This window comes from Erithacus rubecula, assembly GCF_903797595.1.
Source record: "Erithacus rubecula genome assembly, chromosome: 11".
Taxonomy (NCBI): Eukaryota; Metazoa; Chordata; class Aves; order Passeriformes; family Muscicapidae; genus Erithacus; species Erithacus rubecula.
This window is the reverse complement of record NC_136663.1, coordinates 18,539,669-18,561,345: the sequence shown is the minus strand read 5'-3', so window position 1 is coordinate 18,561,345 and position 21,677 is coordinate 18,539,669. Positions and strand designations below refer to the sequence as shown.

General features: G+C 49.2%; 1 protein-coding gene and 1 long non-coding RNA gene across 2 annotated transcripts; one reads left to right on the top strand and one right to left on the bottom strand.

The window, feature by feature from the left end:
* Positions 1–1,820: 1,820 nt before the first annotated feature.
* On the top strand, positions 1,821–18,232 carry EFHD1 (EF-hand domain family member D1). Its single transcript, XM_079315006.1, has 4 exons — positions 1,821–2,256; positions 9,622–9,769; positions 15,476–15,610; positions 16,592–18,232. Exons 1-4 carry the CDS (start codon positions 1,961–1,963, stop codon positions 16,724–16,726), a joined length of 714 nt encoding a protein of 237 aa, XP_079171132.1. The 5' UTR covers positions 1,821–1,960; the 3' UTR covers positions 16,727–18,232.
* Positions 17,053–20,655, bottom strand: LOC306806344. The gene is made up of 2 exons (XR_013775452.1): positions 19,642–20,655; positions 17,053–19,550 (listed from the first exon to the last, which is right to left on the bottom strand). It is a non-coding gene; the product is annotated as an uncharacterized lncRNA (long non-coding RNA).
* Between the last annotated feature and the right edge of the window lie 1,022 nt (positions 20,656–21,677).

The window sequence follows — 21,677 nt, the reverse complement described above, 5'->3', positions numbered from 1 at the left end:
GGCTGTGGTAGGAATTATGGGGCCAGAAAAACAACTTCAGGGATGGAGCTGGGATCAGGGAAAGGGAAAGGGAAAGGGAAAGGGAAAGGGAAAGGAAAGGAAGGAAAGGAAAGGGAAAGGGAAAGGGAAAGGAAGGAAAGGGAAAGGGAAAGGGAAAGGAAAGGAAAGGAAATGATAACAGGGAAAGTGGAAAAGGGAAAGGAGGAAAAGGAAAGGAAAGGAAGTAAAGGGAAAGGAAGGAAAGGAAAGGAAAGGAAAGGAAAGGAAAGGAAAGGAAAGGAAAGGAAAGGAAAGGAAAGGAAAGGAAAGGCCTGCCTACGTTTCCCCTTCCCTTGCTTACTCCTTTCCTTGCCTCTCCTACCCATCCCTTGCATCTGTCTCTCGCCCATAGCAGTAGCCTAGAGCTTTTTTCCCACCAGATGGCAGCCTGGCTTTTCAGTTGCTGATTTCACCCTCGGCTTCTCTTTTCCCTTGGACACCCTGCAGGCACAGAAGCGCCTTATGTTGTTGGACTCGTTGTTGTTCAGGGTGGCCAGTGACCCAGGCAGAGCTCCCCATTGTCTTCCCCATTCCTCTGTGGTGGAAGGAACGTCCCTCCATCATAGACGTGGCACCGCCTGAGGGCAATGCGGTGTGGGCATAGCGCATGCCACCCCTTCCACACTGAGCCGGTTTACAGCAGTCCTGGTTTGATATACCTGCAGTGGCCCTTCCTGTGTCACATGCTGTGGTGAACCTGCAGCCGTCCTGACCCTCCCGACCCTCGCTGGGTCAGCCTAGAACTGACAGTATGTAAGGGGCAGGGTGGCTGCAAATGACCGCATCAGTCATTTTCTGAGTAGGTTTGGTGGGGATGAGCTTATCCAAGAGGGTCAACTGCAGGTCACCACATCAAAGAACTGCTTACTACCTGCCCGGAGGTGTCAAACAGCCACCTAGCAGACACCGGGACCGGTTCCCCGTGACGCACAGGCTCGGGCACGCGGGAGTCGTAAGCAGGCGGCGTGTCCAAGCTGGTTCTTTTCTCTCCCCCTCCTCCCCGGTGTGTAAATCCCATCAGCCGCCACCCTAAACCGCCCCACGCCAGCCCTAATACCATCTCGGCTACGCCATCACGCTCACAGCAGCCAGGCGAGGGACTGATGGTCCTGGGAGGGACATTCCTGCAAGAGTTGGGGAGACAGAGGGGATGGCATTGGGCACTGTCCTGAGAAAGGGGGCTGGGTGGTGGGAATAGGCCGCCTGCTGCCCATGTTCTCTGGAGAAGGACAGGGAATCCGGGCCTGAGATGAGCTTTGTCCTGGGCTAATTTTAGACCAAGGAGGTAAGAGAAGGGAGGCGCATAGAGGGGCTTAAGGGGTCCCTCTGCCCTGGTGCGGGGTAAGCTTGATCACCGTCGTCCCTGCAGCGCCTGGTGAGCCGATGGGGTCCCGCTGCTTTCCCCGGGCGCGAGGGGCTCCCGGCTGGGCTCGGGGCTCGTCTCGCCCCCCGGAACGGAGCGAGCAAGCAGTGTTGTGTTGTACACTACGAGTAGTGTACGTGGTCTGTACATCCCAGGCCAGTGCAGCGCCCTGCTGTGAGGTGCAGGGGAGACTTGGGGAGGACCCTATCGGTTGAGGGATGAGTCGGAGAGTGACCGTGGAGTGGGGGGGTTCCCTGCATGAGGATGTGGGGAGACAGTCTGTGTGGGTGGCTGCTGTGTGAGAGAGTATACACATCAGAGGCCACCCTGGAGGTACCTCGGCATACACTATCAACAACCCCCACGCCCCACCCCGCCGTGCCTCCTTAAGTGCCCGCTCTGTCCCGGCCTCCCTCCGCCTCGTCCCGCCCCGTCCCGCCCCGCCCCGCTCCCTCCAAGTGAGGGAATAAAGTTGCGCACAGGGGTAGGCGGCCCTGGCCGGAGTAGAGCGGGGTCGAGGCGGGCGGCAGTGCTGCTATCAGGCGGGAGCGCCGGGCCATGGCCTCGCAGGAGCTGGCGCAGAAGCTGCAGCGACGGCTGCAGCTGGAGGAGAGCGGGGAAGCGGCGGAGGGCGAGGTGGAGGCGGTCAAGGGCGCGGCGGCAGCCGGGGAGGTGGAGGAGCGGAGCTGCTTGACGGCCAGTGCGGACGCCGAGCTGAGCGCTAAGCTGTGCCGGCGGCAGGACATAAATGAGGGCGCGGCGCAGCCCCGGCGGGCCGCCGTCTTCAACCCCTACACCGAGTTCAAGGAGTTCAGCCGCCGGCAGATCAAGGACATGGAGCGCATGTTCCGCCTGTGAGTGGGGCGGGAGCGGGGCGGGGGGCTCGCTGCCCGGCCCGTGGGCTCCGGGGCTGGGGCGCTACCTTCTCCCGCAGCCGCTCCCGGCTCCGGCCCCCGGGGGCACATCTGGTTGCCCGCTCTCGGCGGCATGCTCGCATTTCTCCGCGGTTTTGCGGTCTGGCTGGAGGAAGCCGCGGCGCGTTCCCAGCGCCATCTGATCCCCACATTGTCCCTGTGCTTTGCCGGGAGTGGGGGGGTGGGGGCTCATAGAGTTTTCCTGGGGCTCAACCCTGCGTTTAGCTCACGGCCACTCTTCTGCCTGGGATTGGGACGGTGGCCGTTTGTGGTGGCACCCAGGAGCAATGGCTCTGTGGGACGAGGGGAAAGCACAGGCACTTTTCTGCCCCACATCCTGGGGCACCAGGTGAGTCTGTGTCCCGGTGCCCGGCAGAGGCGCTGGGCATTTTCCCGAAACAACTACGGCCCTGAACACCCCCGCCAGTCCTACTGTCTGTGTCTGGCAATGTCTGAGCTCCGCGCACAGTCCTGTGTGCCAGGCTTGGTGCCCCCTCCCGCACACCCAAGCACAGGCTGAGCGCAGCTTCCTCTTGCTACCCCCTTCGTGGGGGCTGGGATGGGATTCCCCTCCCAGCAGGAAGGTTTGTGTTGAAGTCAAGCTGCTGCTATAATAGGGAGAGCTGCTTCTTTAAGCAGAAAATCTTGGCCTTCCTTGAGGCCACGATCCTGCCCTTTTCTCTCAGCCAGACCCTGTCCTAGCTCCTGCAGTCAGGCTATGTCTGGGTATCTTTGTCTACGCACAGGTTTCCCTCCAGCACCACAGACTCATGGGCTCCTGTAGACCAGTGTCCTCTTACCCCACATCAGGCTGCCGGACTGCAAGGGAGCTGCTGCTAGGTGGCAGAACCACAGAGCCAGGTGTGAAGATGTATGGAGGTGACTGAAGTGAGATTTGTAACTTATTAAAGCATTGTTCTCCTAGCTGAAAGCTGCTGTGGACACCCTGGCTTGTTGTGAAGAGATCAAGAGCTGGTTGAATGCTGTCAGCTCCCAGCACTGCAGGGTCTTGTTGCCTGTCCCAGCCGGGCTGTTGCCACAGGAAACCAGGCAATGGGCTTTTGTGAGCTTACTGGGGTTTGGAGTTCTTTGTTGCACAGGCAGTGTTGTGTTGGCAGCTGGTGTGGGAAGCGAGGTGGTCCGGACGGGACTGCTGCTTCACTCTCTCGTGTGTCCCTTTTGACTGTCCTTAAAGAGGATTCCACTCTGTGGAATACTGAGACATGGTGCTGTGAGGACTGGAGAACAAACAATACAGGCAAGGCCTGAAAGCTGTGGGTGAGAGAGCCTGGACTGGGCAGTGGCGCTGCCTCAATAGGGAAGAGGAAAGGAATAGCAGTGGTTTTAGGAAATAAAAAGTGGAAGACCTGAATTGTAGCCTAATTTTTCAACAATGAGCTCATTAAGCACCAGCCTTGTAAGCAGGAAAAGCTAGGCTTTGCAGTTGAATGCTAATCAGCTGGTCAATGTAGCTGGAAAGCATTGCATACCCTGTGAGAACTGCTAATTCCAAAGGGGGAAGAAGGTGGGCTGTGTGCTCCCCTGTTGTGTTTCCTGGACAGGCAGCCAGAAAACCCTGTCCTGGTGTTCACTGTTACAGGCACCTGAGGTTTGCAGTGGCAGAGGATCTGGTCTTTAGTCCATCTGCTGCCAGCGACCTGTGTCAACTATTGGCTGATATCACGTGCTTCATGAGGAGAGGAAATGTTCCCCTTAATTCCTGTCAGTCAGAGCTTGAGTTAATGTGATTAAAGCTTTAATTCTCTGTATGGCTTATTGGCCCTGGCCACTACAACACAGGGTCTTTCTTACATCACTCTCTCAAAGGCTTATTTTTTTCCTTTAGTATCTTCTCTTTGCCATGGGATGCCAGGTTTCCCCTATGAAACTTCCCATCCAAAAATGTTTCTTATCAGTTTAGTGGGGCTTTTAAATCTGTGATTCTGTGCGTGATTTGGGCTGGGTCATGGTGCTCCAGCTGCAAAGACGTTCTGTTGATAGTGGCTGCCCTGAATGCCTGTCAGGGCATCCCATGATATGGATGGTGGCTGTGTCTGCCAGGGTGGAAGCAAAGAATTTATCTGAAACTGTGACTTCCCAAAATATAGGGCTCAATCCAGGGCTGTGTGCTGCTAGCTGTGCCAGGAGCATCCTTTCAAAGCAGAAATAATGCTCTTTACTCTGGCTGCCACAGTTGGGCTCCCTTTTCCCCATCTCTTGTCCAAGCCTTCTCTTGTCAGCATCTCTCCTTTTTTGGCCCCATTGCACTGGAGATGAAGTGCAGGTATCTGCTTGAGTGCTGGGTGCAAGCAGCTCTCAGGGTGGGTATTTTTTTTGGCAGAAACCAGGAAGTCTACAGCTCAGATTAATTATAATGTGACCTAATTAGCTGCCTATTCTGACAATATGTGAGGACTGTGGTAACCACGATAACCTCTCTTTCCCGAGTTGTCTAAGTGAACTCTCAGGGCTTCTGGAATCTCACAGCTCCCCTTGATGTCATCTTTGTCCAGGAAAATGGCAGAGGGGAATTGTGAAAGCTGGACAGTGTGGCTCTGCTTGGAAGGAATGACCTTTATGAGAAATGTAAGGGGGAAGAAAATAGACAGCAGCCTCATCTGTGGGGTGTGAGGGAGTGGAGAAATTCCAGTCTTGCTATTGCTTTTTATGTCTAGGGAATTCCATGAGTCGCCCACACATTGCATAAGTGCCTTGCATCTGGCTGGAGAGGCTGTGATGTCCCCTTGTCCTCCTGGAGTTGCTTAGGAGCCCCAGCCTTGTTTGATATGCTGCAGCAGACCTGCTCTCTCCAGAGCTGTCGTGTGCCTTATGTGACCAACTGTCTGTGGACTTCCAGTGGGCAGGGAGGGTATTCCCATGGGGACTCAGCCTGGGCCTGCAGGTCTTGCCTAGCATCTTGGAGAATATCTTAGTGGAGGAGACATTCATTGTGCCCTCATGTTCCTCGAAGTGCAGGAGAGCTTCTTCTGCCTGAGCTGGGGAGGATGCAGCTGCATGTGGTCGAGAAGCCTGTTCCTGTTCCCGCCCTGGTATGAAGGAATTGTTTCCAAAGCTCTTGGCAATATAATAGAATATTTCATTTGAAATGAACCATCAATGATCCCATCTAGTTCAACTGCCTGATTGCTTCAGGGTTGACCAAAAGTTAAGACTTGTTATTAAGGGCATTCTTAAACACTGACAGGCTTGGGACACTGATCACCTTTCTAGGAAGCCTGTTTCAGGGTCTTACAACCCTCTCAGGCTGAAAGAAAGGCTTCTTCAGGTCAAATAGGTCAAATTTGATCCTCTTTGAGGCAGTTTTGAACTATTCCCATTCATCCTATCACTGGATATCAGGGAGCAGAGGTCAGCACCACCTGCTCCATGTAAGGTGAAACACAATGCTCAGGGGGAATAAAGTGCTACTTAGGATTTGAAATATTTAAGAGGAGATTATTACTTCAGCACCATTATTTCAACTGCTTTATTTCAAAGCCTCAATTAGGCCATTGCAGCATACAGGAACTGCAGATCAAAGTACAGGTGCCCATGGTATGTGAAGCAAGGTAAGGTGCAGCAAACATGTACAGGGAGGGCAGGTTTTTATTCCAGCTTTTCCCAAGAAATGTAAATGTTCAGAAACTGCTCTTTGATCCTTCAGGATATGTGATTTCTCATGCAGTTGTCATTTTTTTAAAGTGGTGTTTTAGAGGCAGCTGAAAGGTGACTGCAGAGTCACTGGAGGTGATGCAGTCCTTGGCATCTCCCTTTTTCCTCTCTTCCTGATCCCTATTTCTTCTGCAATGCACCCCTCAGCACCTATGTAACACCAGTGCAATGCTTGTACTTGGGCAGTAATTGTGGGTAACAGACTTTGTGCTCTTAAGCAAATCTGTTCAGCAAGTATTACCTCCTTCCCCTTGATTTTGTCTCCTGCTTTTCTCTCCCAGTGCTTCAGCAGCCAGGCACATTCTGCAGTCCAGGGGGAAGTGAGCTAACGTGGGAATCTGGGTGCATCCCTGTTGCAGCAGATTTTGGCAGCCACTGCTGAGTCTCATTTGCTGCCAGAAACACTGCTGTGGCAGCAGTGTGGCAAAGCTTTATCACAGCAACCACAGTACTCATACCTGCCTGCGGCATCCCAGCTGTCAGGTGGGATCTGCTGTAGCCATGGCACCATCCTGCTGCTGGAGTGGCCTTCCTGTGACATGAGAATTGTCACAATTGTTGGCACAGTTCTCCTCTGTCTGTAATGCCTGCACATCACTTGGGTGAGACTTGGCTCATGCCCCAGGGAGCTTTGAGCCTGAAGAAAGCAAAGCTCTAGTGTCACAGCAGGACAGTGAGTGATGGTGGGACTTGCCAGGCACCTGAGTGTTGCGTGCCACTCCGGGAGTGCAGGTTGGGTGCTCCACCCCAGATCCTGGGATGTGTTTAATTTGCCCTGGTGTTCTCTTCCAGCTCTGCCTGTGAAGGTGATGGCTGTCCATCACCAGGGCAGTGCTGTGCTGTGGACAGCTGTGTGTGAGAGGCATCTGGGGCTGGCTGAGCCCAGGGCCCTGAAAGGGGGCTCCCAAAAGGCACACAGGGGAGTTTTATCATCTCTCAAAAGGCAGACTGTGGAGTTTTCTGTAGGACTGAGGTGTCCTGGCAGCATCAACTTACCAGCAAGGTGCAGTCTGCATTGTGCCCCACAGTATTGAATGCCTGTGGTCTGTTGGGGGGGGTGGTGGGGAGTGAATTGTGCTGTTTTTCGTGCCCTATAAATACTCCTCTCCCTAAATAGTCTGGCTGCACAGCAGCTGGGTGGCTGTACCCAGGTCCTAAAATAGTTTGTCTGCTTTAGGAGGCGAGGGGGCAGGGAGGGAATGTAGCAGTTTGCAGGCTGCTGCTGTTGGGTTTCAGTGCCCCTCTGTCTGGCTGTCCTTGAGTGCAGGGGACTGGTAACCTGATTTCTGGGTGCTTCTCAGCACCAGCTGTACTGTGGCCCAGCATGCTCAACACCCATTGTGTGGCTGGTACAGAGTGCTGCTCTGCCAGGCCTGTGTTGGCAAGACCCCATTTCTCACAATCCTGGCTTTGTCCTGCCTCTCTGCAGGGATGAGCCCTGAAGCTGTGCCCCATGCTTAACCCTTTCAGGGCAGTGTACTGGCCCTAGGACAAGTGTTTACCTGCAGGTAGTGTCATAACAGGAGGATGAGATGAGCACAGCTGGGCTTGTGCCCTACTTCTGCCTTCATCTGTTACTCAGAGCTTGCATGTGGGGCTGGGCAGTGTCCCAACCCCATATGAGCAGTTCTTGAAGGGGGACCTTGGTATTTTGCTTCTGCACCCAGCCAAAGTGTAGCATGAACCTGCTGGGCTCCCGAAAAACGCAACCCCAGGTGCCTCTTTTCCACTGCACATTTTGCTGCTGTGACTAATCAAAGGCACTGTGTCTCCAGTAGTGACAGCTCTGCACCCTTTCTCCCAAACTTGAAATTAAAGCAAATTGATAATTAAATATTGCACTTACTTTGCTTATGTGGTGTCTTGGAAGTGCATCTCAACACTGGGCTGGGTAATGCTGTGAATGTTCCTTAATTAACTGACACTTTCCTTGCTGTGAAGAGCCTACTGCACTTATTCCCTGTAACATCCCAGGTCTGTGACCTGGTTTCTGCTCTGATGGAGGGTTCTTTCCTAGTTTTTGAGAAAGCAGTCCAACCTGGTGGGCTCATGAGTTTGCTGAGTACAGAGAGTGCAGGCAGATTGGTAACAGGGGCTCTGTGCTGTCCTAGACTGGCAGTTATGTCCCTGTCATTGGGAGTCTCTTAGTCCTGGGACCCTTGGAAACTGAGAGCCACAAACTATCAGAAATAGTTGTAGGGGTAGTGGGACTCTGTTATGAAGGGCCCCCTATTTTGGGGGAAAAGCATGTTGTGCCTGTGCTCATGAAAGCAGGGGCAGAGATCTGGGCTGCAAGTTTGCCTTGCTCTACTCATGCCTGTACACAGTTTGGGGCTGGTGGCTTTGTTCGTGCCTTCCTTTGCCACAGCTTCCTCTGTGGCTGTGAGGTTTTTCAGCTGGAAAGGGCTTTCTTCCAGGGTAACCACAACTGTGCAGACCTCTGTCTGGAATGGCTACAGCCCTCATTTCTTTAGAAGAGAGCTAACAGTCAATGAAAGATGATTGGTGGGAGGATTTGACTGGCTCCTGCCCACTGGTAAGCTTCAGCATTGTTCGTAGGGTGTCCTTCTGAATGGTTGAAAGGGTTTAACTCTGTTAGGGTTGAGATGGTGGGAGGCTGTGTACCAAGGCTGAGACCAGCTTGGAGGGCCCTGTGAACCTCTCCTGTGAAGTCCTAGCTCTGTGCTGAATCCTGATGGCAAGACCAGGATGAAAGAGGGCTGTTGAGCAGCTGATAAGAGTGCCTATCCCTGCAGCTTTTGGACTTTGAAAGCCGGTGATAGCCCTAGTGGGTGTGAAGCCTGGTTGCTGGAAGGGCCGGATGCTTTACCCACACCCACAGCAGATGTTGGGAGGAGTTGGTGCACAGTCCCAGCCTGTGTACAGCAGATCACTCGCTGCCTCCCCATCCCTAAAACACTCTTCCCCTTGCACGGGCGCTCTCCTCTGAAGAGTACTTGCAGTCCTTGGTGCTCCGTGGTCCCACTCTAGTCTTGCTCCTGGAAATGGTCCCTGGTTTCCTCTGCCAGCCTGGCCCTGTGGTGCAGCCCTGGTACAACAGCCCTGGCTAGGATTGCTGTTCTCTGCCTGGGGACATGGAATTAAACAGCTGCCCTGAAGCATGATGCTTGTAGTGCAAAAGCATTTTGGAGAGGAAGGAACTTAACAGCTAGAGGGAGGGGAGTTTAGCTTACAAAGAAAGATTCTTTCTGCCAAGAGGTTCTCCTTGGTCTCTGTTCCCTGTTTCTGCTTGAAACTAGCAGGAAACCTGGCAGCAGCTGACTCTGCAGGCCTTTTCCTCACTATATTCGTGCATGGTGTAAGCTGTGTGTGATTTGCCTTTGTACTGGACAGGCAAGTGGGTGAAATGGAAATCCCACTGAGATAAGCTGAATTCCTCCATGCTCCTTCTGTTTGGTCTGAGCTCCCCTGAGTACTTCTCTTTTTGGTCAGACAGCTCTGAAAGCTGACAGCAACTTCCCTGAACATCTCAGCAGTGGCTGTGTCATGCAGCTTCCCCTCTCCCCTGAGCTTTGAACCACACAGTGACTTTATCCATGTACATGGTTCCTCTTCTGGGGAGATGAGTATGGGGATGATGATGGTTGACCCCTTCCCATTTGCACCCTGCAGGTATGACTCAGGACGGGATGGATATATCGACCTGATGGAGCTGAAGCTCATGATGGAAAAGCTGGGAGCCCCGCAGACCCACCTGGGGCTGAAGAACATGATCAAGGAGGTGGATGAAGACTTTGATGGAAAGCTCAGCTTCCGTGAGGTGAGGGTGGTTGCAGTAACAGACAGGGGTGTGGCTGTGGGGTTGAAACTGGGGCAGCTGGGCCCTGTGTTCTGTGGGCTGTAGGTAGCCCTCTCCCCTCTGTTTTTTTCAAGTAGTAGGGTGCAGTGGAGAAGCCGGTGAGCTTCCCCATGCCAAGGGTGTGGAGCACTGTTAACCTTTTCCTCGTGGCAGTCATGGTACTTGATGCCAAAGCTCTCCAACCTCCCTGCTTGCCTTGGGAGCACATTTGAGCCCTGTTGCAGCTGCTGGGAGTGTTCACTGAGCTCCCTGTTGTAGCTGGAGGAAGTTGTGCCCCTTCAGTTTCCAAGTCTTGTTGCTTGACTCCTGTGGTACAGCAATTGAGACCTCATTTCAGGTGCAGTGCAGGAGCTCTGCTTGGAGCAGCTCATCTCATGGGGCACAAAAGGCTCTCTTCCAGTTCGTACTGGGACCCTCTCTGCATCATTCAATGAACAGCCATGGCAAACTTTATGAGGGGTGGTCACCTCCCTGCAGTAGAGAATAAATGTGTGGATACAGCAGTTTGGTACTGCACACTGGCTCAGCAGGGACACAGCTCAAACAGATGTGTCTTACCATTGTATTGTGACAACTGGGAGGACAGGCCAGGATCCTCTGACAGGCAGAGGAAGAGAGCATACTTAAGCAATGACCTGCATGCACTCTGGGCTGTCCAAATCATCTCAGCAGGAAGGGGGAACCCAGATACCACAAGGTCCTGTTTCACCATCTCTTCCTCTCAGACTTTGATAGCTGGCTCAGTCACAAGCAAATGTCACACTGTGGTCTTCTGAATTAACCCTCAGCCCCTTAGATAGCAAGAGGAGGAGCAGCACTGCTTATGTCCTGCACTTGTTTGAGGGCTGTGCTGCTTCCTTCTGTCCTGTGGGATGCCTGCAGTGAGCCCTGGGAAGCTGGGCTCCCTTGTTTCTGCAGGCATGATGCTCTCACCAGGCCTCTTCCAGGATAGGGCTCAACCTCAAGCTCTTCACTGTGGAAGTTTGAGGGCTTTGACAGTGCTGGGAGGGAGGATGAGCACCCAAGGCCTGTGACTGGCTGGGATGGCTGGGGATGAGGGGTGACTGTCACTCACAGACATAGTTCACTACATCTCTGCACTGGCACATCACACCATCTTCCTCTGCTTTTGTGCCCAAAGGGCTTTGTTGGATTTATTCCACTGCAAGAGGGCAGCGGGAAAAGACAGAGTCCACAGACTTGAGTTACAAGAAAGGGGGGGAGGATATGCAAATTTAGGAAGTGAGAGCCTGTCCCTGAGTTCCCTGCTGCCCGGTCAGAGGTAAACTGGAGGTAGCAAAGAATCCAGTGGAGCAGGAAAAGCACCATGCCCATGGCCCCAAGTCACTGGTTGCCAAATTACTTCATAGTCTGAGGAGTCCTCTGTCCATGTGCATTCTGGGCCACCCTTCATTCCAGGTGAAGAACTGGGGACAGCCTCTGGGCTTTTTGCAGGGGCTGTCTCCCATGGAAGAAAAATACTTTTATCCTCAAGGCCCTGAAAGATACTGTGATCCCCTAGCATCTCTTGCAGGGGTGCCTGTGCTGCCAGCCCCTGGCATGTGGCACATGGCAGCTGGTGCTGTTGAAGTGTCTTGCCAGAAGGGAAAACAATGGTTGTGCAACTGCGAGCTTGAGTGGTCCATGGATTGGAATGAGGGAGCATTACTGGCAGACACCAGTCTGGAGACAAATTGCACAGCAGCTTTGGCAGACAACCAAAGCTTCCTGTGGCAGAGGAGCAGGATGCTTCTTGCCTTGCTGCAGGTGTGCCCTGTCCAGCTGCTATGTTCAGGCAGAGGGCTGACAGGGAAGCAGGTTCCCTCTTGGGTGAGGAGGCCTCAACCATCCCATAGGCCTGAAACATTCTGCTTCTTATTGGTGGTGACAAGCAAGTATGTGGAGGGGGACTAAGCTGACTTGGGTCATTCAGATAATACCAGGAGAATCCTGGTTTAAATGAGTGTCTGAACTCAATAGGGTGCAACTGTAGTACTGCAGGGCTCCTCTCTGCCTATCCAGAGAATACCAAGTCCTGGCATACCTGTGTGAACATACTCTTCTTGTGGCTTGGCCGGAGAACTGGTAGGGACCTCTTTGACTTGTAACAGGTCACCCTTTTCTACTGTTTTGAGTAGTGTCCTCTCATCTCAGATAAGCTGTTGCTTGGCAAGCAGACTGCTGAAAACCACAGGCTCTGTTAGCAAAACTGCCTTCTACCATTGACCTTTGAATGTCCACCAATACATTAACAATTAACTGTACACAACTCCTGTGACTCAAGCAATGAAATTCAGGCTTAAAAAGATTAGGCATAGTGGTAGAAAAAGCCCCATACCTCTGACTCTCTAGTTCCATCATTACCAGAGGAAACCAGAGCTAATTGCTGTCATAGTAATGTGTAATTGGAGCTGCTACCTAGAACCCACAGAAATCCACCCACTGCCCTTTACACCCTCACCAGCTGAAATGTTGACCCACATGATGCATTTCCTACCAGGGTTGGTGCAAACCACATCCTTACATAGTGCTACTTTTCTGGCAAGCTGTTGTTGCAAGGCTGCTGCCTGTCTGCTCCCACTTTTCCTTGCATGATGCCCTGCCTGGCTCTGTGGGGTAGGTCTTGGATCATGAAGAATGTGAGAGCAGATACAATTTACCACGTTAGTGGGTCGCAAAGTGTGGGTCATGTTGTCCTCTTTGATAGCAGAGCTTTGAAAGATACCTACCTACATTATTCACTTTGGCTTTTCTGTTGACATTTCCTTGAGATTTAGCTGCACATGGTGTGTCTTGGGCCCAGCAAGGGTATTACACAGGCTGGCAATGGGAGCTGAATGCAGATTGCTGGTGTTCTCTAGTTACTAAGGACCAATACCTCAAGGTAAGGGGGGCTGTATGCTGATATGATTGCTGCTGAGCTCCTGTGGGAACCAGTATGATGTCCCATAGCCCACCTTGCTGGATCCTTGTAGCTGACATTATGCTCTATGTATCCTAACCATGTCTTAGTCCCAAGTTTCCTTTAACTCAGCCTGCTCTGTGTGGCCACAGCAGTCTGTACTCTTTTAGACAATTGCTACGCCATCCCTTAGTTTCAGGATGATTCATGCTCACTTGTACTCATGACCCAGTCCCTCCCCAGGTGACAGCTGTATCAGACCTCAGGATTGTGCTGCCTCCACTGCTCTTTCCAATGCCAGGAAGTGGGACTTTCAGGGTGGAGCAGGAAGAAGCATGACTAATTCCAGCCTAGCTGCTAGCCCTCCGTGTCACAGTGCCTGGTGGTGGCAAAGAGGAACTAGTCAGAGCCCAGTGGATCTGGGCAGAGGGAGAGGATGTCTTGGGGAGGATATGGTTTCTTTCCAAGCAGAATGCTTTGCCTGTTCAGCAGTGAACCGTTTATTTCTTACATGTGTGTTTTGGGTTTGCATGGCCAGGTTTTCATATCAGGGGTGTCTACTAGGAGTATGAGAAGCTGTTAGAATCTTCCCCCATGCCTGCTAAGCCAAAGCCAGCTGGCTCCAGGACAGACCTGCCCTGACTAAAGCGAGCCAATCAGGAATGATAATAATGCCCCTGTGATAACATATGTTAAGAGGGTTAAAAAGTTATCGTAAAGAGGTAATTATGGGCAGAGAAGAGAGGAATGAGAATATGTGAGAGGAGCAGCTTTGCAGACACGCAGGTTAGTGGAAAGGGAGGGACAGGAGGTGATCTAGATGCTGGACCTGGGGTTCCCCTGTAGCCCATAGGACAGCCCATAGTAAAACAAGCTGTCCTCCTGCAGTCCATGGAGGTCCATGCATATGCAGAAATCCACCTGCAGCTCATGGAAGATACTTATGCCAGAGCAGGTGGTTACCTGAAAGGAAGATGTGAACCCATGGGAAGCCCATGCTGGAGCAGGTTCCTGGCAGAGACCTGCAGATTGTGGATTGAGGAGCCCACGCTGAAGCAGGGGAAGGACTCTCCTCCTTGCACAGTGGCAGGAACAACCTGTGAAGAACTCACCATAACTCCCATTCCCTATTTCCTTGTGCTGCTAGAGAGAGGTGTTAGAGCTGACAAGGAGGGAGGGGTGAGGGGAAGGTGTTTTTAAGATTTTTTTTTTTTTTTTTTTACTTCTCATTATCTTGCTCTAATTTTGTTAGTAGTAAATTCAATTAATATCCCCAAGCTAAGCTGTTTTTGTCTATGACAGTATTTTGGTGAATAATCGCTCCAGGTCCTTAGAACTCGTGAACTTTTGTTATATTTTCTCTCCCCTATCCAGATGAGGAGTGATAGAGTGGCTTTGGTAGCCTGGCATCCAGCCAGGATCAACCAACTACAGTGTGTTTGGGGAAGAAATAGTTCCTTTGCCAAGCCTTGCCTGTTTTCAGCTTGCCCTGTGCTGAGCATTCACAGGTTAAGAGGCTATTGCATGGAGCAGTGCCTGGTGAGCTGCCTGTGTGGGAGGGCAGCCAGCACTGCTGTCATCTCCACACCCTTCCTCATGGGAGGCCTTCCTAAATTCTTGCATTCCCACCAGCTTCTGCAAGCAACTTGTAGCAGGGCTGGCTCAGTGTGGATGCTGGGACTCTGCTGCCCTCCTCTGGGACAGCTCAGGCTCTCTGTAGGAAACAGAGGAGCACAGCACTAGAGATATTTGGTGTTCCTGTGCAAAGGGATTTCAGGGCAGCCCTACCTGGTACCTGCAGCCACCTGACCTGAAGCGCTGCATTGGTGCAGCTTTGTTGCTTGTGCTCCTTTTGTACCTGAGTGGTTTGACCTTGTGTCTGTTCTCTCTGCACTGTTCCAAGCACTGAGACACCTCCTGGGGTTGCCGAGAATAGCAGGGAGTTGCAGGACCTCTGCAAGTACACCTAGAACTTCCACATCTTCACCTGGAGTTTGGTTGGCAGGTGCCTGGTGGTGCAGAAGTCTTTATTTTTAAGAAGGCAGGTTTTATTCCTTCTGTTAAAACAAAAAATATGCATTTGTGGAATAGGATACAACTCTTTTTTTGTTTGTTTCCCTTAGCAATTCACATCCCAATAGACACTCTGCTGCAGTGACTCTGAATTTCTTAAATGGCTGTGGTCCAGTGCAGGACAAGTTTCACACCAACTTGTTCTGTGGACCTTGTTCAAGCCACTCTGTCACAAGGGCATGTACACACTGGGCTGCTGTTCTCTCAAAGGACTGCACTGACACCTTGGTTCAGGGACCCTGAGGTGAACCAGAGCTGTGTTTGTTTTGTCCTGCTTTCATTGTCATGAGATGTCCCTAGAACACTGGGAAAGGTGGTGGAGGGCTTGTGAATACACCGTTAGGGTGTGGGGACATAAAGAGCTTTATCTGAGCCTACCCAATAGTTGTACTGAACAAGTGCAGTGGTGTCCTCCTTCCTCTGGCCACGTAGCCCAGGCTTGGTAGGAACTGTGCTTTACCAGGGTTCTGACTCCTGGGAAACCTTCTTTTCCTATGAGATTCCTGCTGCTTTTAGTCTGTAACAGGACTGTGTACTAGAGCACAAGATCCTTGGTGCCACTTGGCTTATGTAGACCTGGTTTCCTTTGCTCTGAAATGTGAATTCCATCCCTCTACAGGTGATTGTGCTGTTTGTATTTTAAGTTGTTTGAGCCAGTGAAAAACCTGAATGTTTCTTCTCTGTCTTGCTAGTTCCTGTTGATTTTCCATAAAGCTGCAGCTGGGGAACTCGAGGAGGACAGTGGCCTGTTGACTCTTGCAAAGCTCTCGGAGATAGATGTGTCCATTGAAGGAGTCAAAGGAGCCAAGAACTTCTTTGAAGCTAAGGTATGGTGTGGCACAGAGGAATATGAAAAAACTCAGCTGTAGCTGATTTTCCTTTCAAATTTTGTTGGGCTATAACCAGAGCTTTTCTGTGGCTCAGTCAACACACCAGAGCAATTTAATTCACCATCTGTTCTGGGTTTTACCCTGGTAGAGCTGACTGGCTGACCTGTGTCCCTGTGGCTGGGTCTAGGTGGCTGATCTCTTTTAGAGACATAACTGTTCTGAAAACTGATGTGATAGAGACAGAGTTTGCAAAACCTCACTCATCCAGAACACTCGGAGTTCAGTGGTGAACGGCGCGTTTTGGAGTATAGGATTTCAGACATCTCTTTCTCTGTAACCTTTGGAATCAAAATAATTCTGCAGGGTCCTGGGGTTGGCAGAAAGAGCTGTACACCATCTGAAGCTGACAAAGCACCCTTTCTGAAAGCTCTCTTGGAGAGAAAATAATCCTGCTTGTTTATATAAGAAGTTTTTTTCCCAAGAGCCTAACACAGCCATTGCACAGCAGATGTACTGAGATGAAAGCTGGAAAAATAGCCAGCAAGTAAACAATGTCTCTTTGATCTGCAGATTATCCATGGTGTAGTATGATGTTCTCAGATTTGGCTGGGATTCAGAGTGTTTTCTGCAGTAGTTTCTCCCACTGCATACTCACAACTTATGCACTGCTGCCTGCTTATGGAAATAATGTATGTGACCCAATATTGATGGCCTTGTGTTTTGGTCACTTATTAGTGACTTATTAGTAAGTGACCTTTCTTTTGCTGATGTAAAAGTCAAGGAAAGTAACAGGTATTGGGTGTAAATGCCTAAGCACTGCAGTGTAATTAATACTTGAGCTGTCCTGACAGAGGATCCCAACAAGCACTGGGAGGTGCAGCAAGCAGTTCTGTGTTGCTCATCTGGGAGTAGTCAGGTTTTGGCTCTCCCTCTGATGCAAGGCTTGACATTTGTTTATTTTCTCTCTGTCTCATAAAGGCTCAAGCCCTCTCCTCAGCCAGTAAGTTTGAAGCAGAGATAAAAGCTGAGCAGGATGAGCGGAAGCGGGAAGAGGAGGAAAGGAAGCACCGCCGAGCAGCTTTCAGGGAGTTAAAGTCTGCATTTTCCCAGTAAGCAGCCAGCCAATATGCACTCTGAAATTGCACATGACTTGGTACGTTTCCCAGATCAGGGCTCTGCCTGGACAGAACTGCTTGGATCCTGCCTAAAACTCATCACAGTTTTGCTAGCCTTCCTTTCCTGAAGATCCTCCTGAGCTCCTAAGGGCACAACTCTTGCAGTTGCTATGCATTCATGATGTGAATAGTAGGAACTGTGTACAGGCTGTTTGCTCTGAACTGTTATGAGCATATCACCCTAAAGTAGAAATAGCAGGTAGGAAATCATGGGTGAGCACTGACAAGCGTCATGTTTGCCTACTTCATTCTTTCCTATACATTCTTTTTCTCTTAATCCTGTATTAATTCATTCCTTGCTTACAGGCAAGTAGTGAGGTCTCGTGTAAATCAGGGTGTACAAAGTACAGCTTGACTTCTGTATGTTTGTACTGCTGTTGGGTGTTGTCACCCTTTTCTTGTTCCTCAAAGCCCTGTGCCACAGGCACCGTGAAAACACTGTGAAGAGAGAAAGATAATTACCAGGGACATGGATCAAATTCACTATCATTTTCTGTAGCATTTTCTGCCACCCAGCATGTTGAAGAGTCTTCCAGTTTCTCTTCTCTGAAGTGCCATAGTAACAAACCCTTCAATAAGAGGCGAGATTTCCCAAGACTTCAAAGGGAAGAAGCTGGCTCTCTTAAACAAGGAATAGAAAACTGAGTTGCCTGACCATTTATCTTCTTTCACATTCCATCACATTAGGTGTACTGTATAGCTTTACTGTTATTTTCCAGGCTTAGGCAGCTGTATCTGTTTTTAGGGGTTATTGTCAGCTGGACAGTGCAGTTGGATGGCACACTGGGGTTTTCTATTTAGAAATTTGCTCATAGCCTGAATCATGAAGGTGACATTGTTTGATTTCATTAGAGGCATAACATAGGATACCAGCACAGCATACTGAGAAACCCCTGCTCAGAGAGCAGGGAGGTGAGCACATTTAACTGAACTGAATTTTGAGGGCTTGCATTATACTATTAGCCATGTTTTCTTGGAAACACAGGAAACTTGCCCACAAATGTTGAGATCCCCAGTGCTTGTCTGGATATAAACACTGTCAGTCATGGCAGGGTAACTTCCCTCAGAGACCTCTCTCAAGACATGGATTTGCTCAAATTCTGCCTCTGCTCTTGTCCAAATTTGTGGCAAAATGTTAATTTTTTTCCAGAATGAAATTCACCAGTCATCTTTTCACTTGTCTCTTTTGCTTCTAAAACTGTGAGCACTAAACTGTGAGCATGGAATAATAAATAGAAAAACCTCTACTCTTTAATGTCAGGTGAAAGAATTGCTAAACAATTAAACTGTGTATATATCTTCACAGATTATATTTTATAAATCACGCTTTTTTAGCTAAATATTTATAATTAAATGTTTTTATACTTTACAACAAAGCAGATAATTTCATCTTCAATTATTTCTCCTGTTGCTGAAATGTAAAAATAAAACATTGTTATCTCCAGTCTTGTCTGTGATTTATTTCAGGTCTTTGAATGTAGCATTTTTCACAAATTACAGCAGTGATCCCCAAAGCTCAGCATTCTGACTTGGATGAGTGGGGGAAGTGTTCAACCTCTTCTTGGTAACACTTCCTCTTCTGCACAGCAGTTCTGGTGTAAAAAGCCCTAATGTTTGCATTTCTTCATAAAGGAACTTGGCTGTGTAAATACTTGAAATACTGCCCACTGCTAAATGTTGACATCTGAAGGTTGTCAGCCTTCCCTTATCTTAAAATAGCCTTTGTCTCAGCCCACATAGTGCGCCAGCTGGGAGCTGGGCAGGTTGCTTCAGTTAGAATTCCCTTTACATTTCCTGCTTCTGCCTTTATTAAGGGAGAAAAAAGAAAATTAACATGGATATCTGAAAATGTGTCCAAGCATTTTGTTTCTACTACTGCTGATCTGCTAAGCTTTGCTGGCATGGCCACACTGTGGGTATTCAGGAAGAGGTTTAACCATGCCTTGTTACAGGTCCAGATGAAATAGAAGCCATAAGTATTTTATCCCATGCAGCTCTGCTCTGTGCTGATACATTCACTGTGTCAATGAGTTCTCAAGTCTCGGAGCTCAGGTAAAATGTGGGTGAATGTTCCTTAGTCTCTATTTCCCCAGGAGAATTGCTACACTGTAGCCCTTGATTTTTGTGGGGAATTTTTTGTTGTTGTGTTGGTTTTCTTTTTTCTTTACAGCCTAGCAAGCACTGCTGAGTTGTGCTGCTTTGCACATGCAGCTGGGTAAGGAGCCCAGGGCTGCAGGAGAAAAGGGTGGAAAAAGGCTTTCCAGTGGTTGTATTTTAATAGAATCAACTCCAGCTGCCAAGTTTCAGTAAGGAAATGAACACTGTCTATAGTTTTGCTCAATTCAAACAGGTGCTGTTAGTTGGGACCTGCAGTCCCAAGTGAAGTGAAGAAGAAGTGCTTTTGGATGTGCATTTATTTGGATGTTGCAGCAACATGTGTTTTGAAATTAACTTTGCAAAAATGGACATTGGGAAATTAATTGCTTTCTAAATTGTTCTGTTTTACTGGCAATTATTGGATTAGATAACAGTGTCATTAGGTTATGCAGAAATACTAAACAGAAGTTGTCTAGCTGGATCTCCCACCTAAAATCATGTGACAACGCTTATTATTTATCTGTAATTTTTCTATTACAATCCTTGATGCTCTGGCCTTTTATGTCTGATGTCACAACGGGTGGCTTTCAAAGGTCCTGGCAATCCCAGCTCTCTTTAGTGATGCCTGTCTGGTATTTCTGACATGCCCCAGGTGATTCTTAAGTCTGTGATGGCAAGTAGAGGAGCTTGATGAAAAGCATGTTGCACTTAGTGGTCTCTCTCAGAAGGGACAAATACTTGCCTCAAGTCATTCACCTAGAAAGGAAACTTCATGCAGTCCTTGGTTCCTGAAGGGATTTTGTAGCATTTCAGCCAGCACTACAGATGTGTTCAGCCTGTCTGGATGCTCAGATTGCAGTGGATTTCTCAAGGCTCCCGTCACAGTCGTTGCCATTGACTGCAGGGGACAGCTTATAGCGGCAGGAAGTGTCACTTAAGGAGCTCAGTGTGGTCACAGTGGAGAGAAAGAGAAATGGTGTGATCAAGCTCTTCCTGGCTCAAGTTTCAGGGTTTATCTGTGAGGATTAAATGTGACAAAATAACATTTTAACCTTATGGGAGTGTCCAAATAAATCCAAGACATCTAAAAGTAATTGAGTGTTGCAGAAGCAGCAGCTTGTTTGTGGTATTCTGTCTTTCAGCACAAGCCACCTGAGGTGACAGATGCATTGAAGTGACTGACTTTAAAAACTGCAGTTGGATGTTTGCCTGCTTTGCTGCTGTTTTCATTATTTTTAGGGATGTGACAAATGAGGACATGGAAAACAGAGGCTGCTGAGAAGACATTGACTCTTCTCAGACAAAATACCTGGTTATTTCAATGAACAGGGGAACCACTTCTCCAAGTAATAAAATGCAGGAGTGGCAAGGGGAAATATGTCTGTGACACATCTTTCTGGGCTGCTTTGTGATCATTATTTATCATTTATCTTTTCAAAGATGTGCTCTGTGTTCATGGCTCTACCAGTGTACGGAGGGAAGCAAGCTCTTGCCTCCAAGCCAGAATGGGTGAAAACAGGGGTTTAGTAAGGAAAGTTCATAGTTTGTTGGGGATGCCACTTCCCTGCACTTGGGTTTTTAATAGTGTGGATGAATTGGCACAGTAATCCAGGGCTCTGAAGTACATCATGCCCTTGGTACCCAGACTGGCTGCTGGGGTGATTTCACACCTACACAGTATCAGCTGACATTCTGTCATTGAGCCGTGCAGGAATTTTACCACACGGGTACAGTCTTGAATTTTCATGAGATTCTCCCTGTTCTGCTTGAATGAGTTGTGGAAGATTTAAGATGAATCTGCTATTACCAAAAAATTGTCGTTTCAGTTTCCTTGAGGTATTTTATAGAAACGCTAAGTTCTGAAGATGAGGCATGTTTCAGACGCTTCTTGGATTTTTTTTTTTTTTCAGTAATAGAATGTTTATGCTAACTGGGATAAAAAAATTTCCACAAGTGCTAAACATCTCCCATCTCAGATAAAGGTTGTCTTAGAGCATGTGAAAATATTTTTCAGTGCTCAAGCTCACATTTGATAAGTAGAATAACAAGGCACAGCTGCTTCTGCAATTGAAAGTTCTCACTGACAGCTTGAAATGCAGCACTGCCTCCCTCTCTCTCTTTATCATTATTAGTATTGGCTCAAGCTGTGTGACAACAACCAGGGGAATTGAATGCAGCTTATCAGAGGCCAGCCTTTTTCTAGGGAGCTTTGCTTTTCCATACCAGCCTCCTAATGGAGAAATTCCATTCTAGGGTTTTTGGGTGAGGTAGTCCTATGTAGCTCTCAGCTAAAAATAAGCCCCAAGAATTACAGGCTTTCAACCCATTAGCTCGTAAGAATCACTAGTATTCACTATTGCATCATTTTTGGCTGTCATTCAGTACACAATGACAAGTATTTATTCACCTAGAAGAGGATGGAGAAAGCTACATGGGTTGTGGCTGACATCGTGATTAGAGTGAAACTGTTTCAGCTGAAAGCGGTTATACCTTCAGCAGTGCGTAACAGCCAAGAATAGTTTTTTTACGCTGAAGGAACCACATGGGGCTATTCTGCATCATGTACTAATATGGGTTTGGGGACTAAAAATAAACTGGTATTTTTAGCTGAAGAAAGTTTGCCTTGAGCTCCTGATTTTTCCATCAGAAGAGTCAAAATATGTATCATCTAATGGCCTGTCTCTAACAGCAACAACAGCAGCTGCCGCTGCCTCCCAGGGGGTGACTCCCTCGGCAAAGTGTCCTCAGGGCTCCTCCAGTGTCCGGGCAAGAGCAGGTCCAGCCCTCGGTGC

Excerpts from the sequence above, each read along its gene's own strand:
- EFHD1 (XM_079315006.1), top strand. The coding sequence starts at position 1,961 with ATGGCCTCGCAGGAGCTGGCGCAGAAGCTGCAGCGACGGCTGCAGCTG. Across the intron at positions 2,257-9,621 it reads ATGGAGCGCATGTTCCGCCT|GTATGACTCAGGACGGGATG; the intron begins GTGAGTGGGGCG and ends TGCACCCTGCAG. Across the intron at positions 15,611-16,591 it reads AGAACTTCTTTGAAGCTAAG|GCTCAAGCCCTCTCCTCAGC; the intron begins GTATGGTGTGGC and ends TGTCTCATAAAG.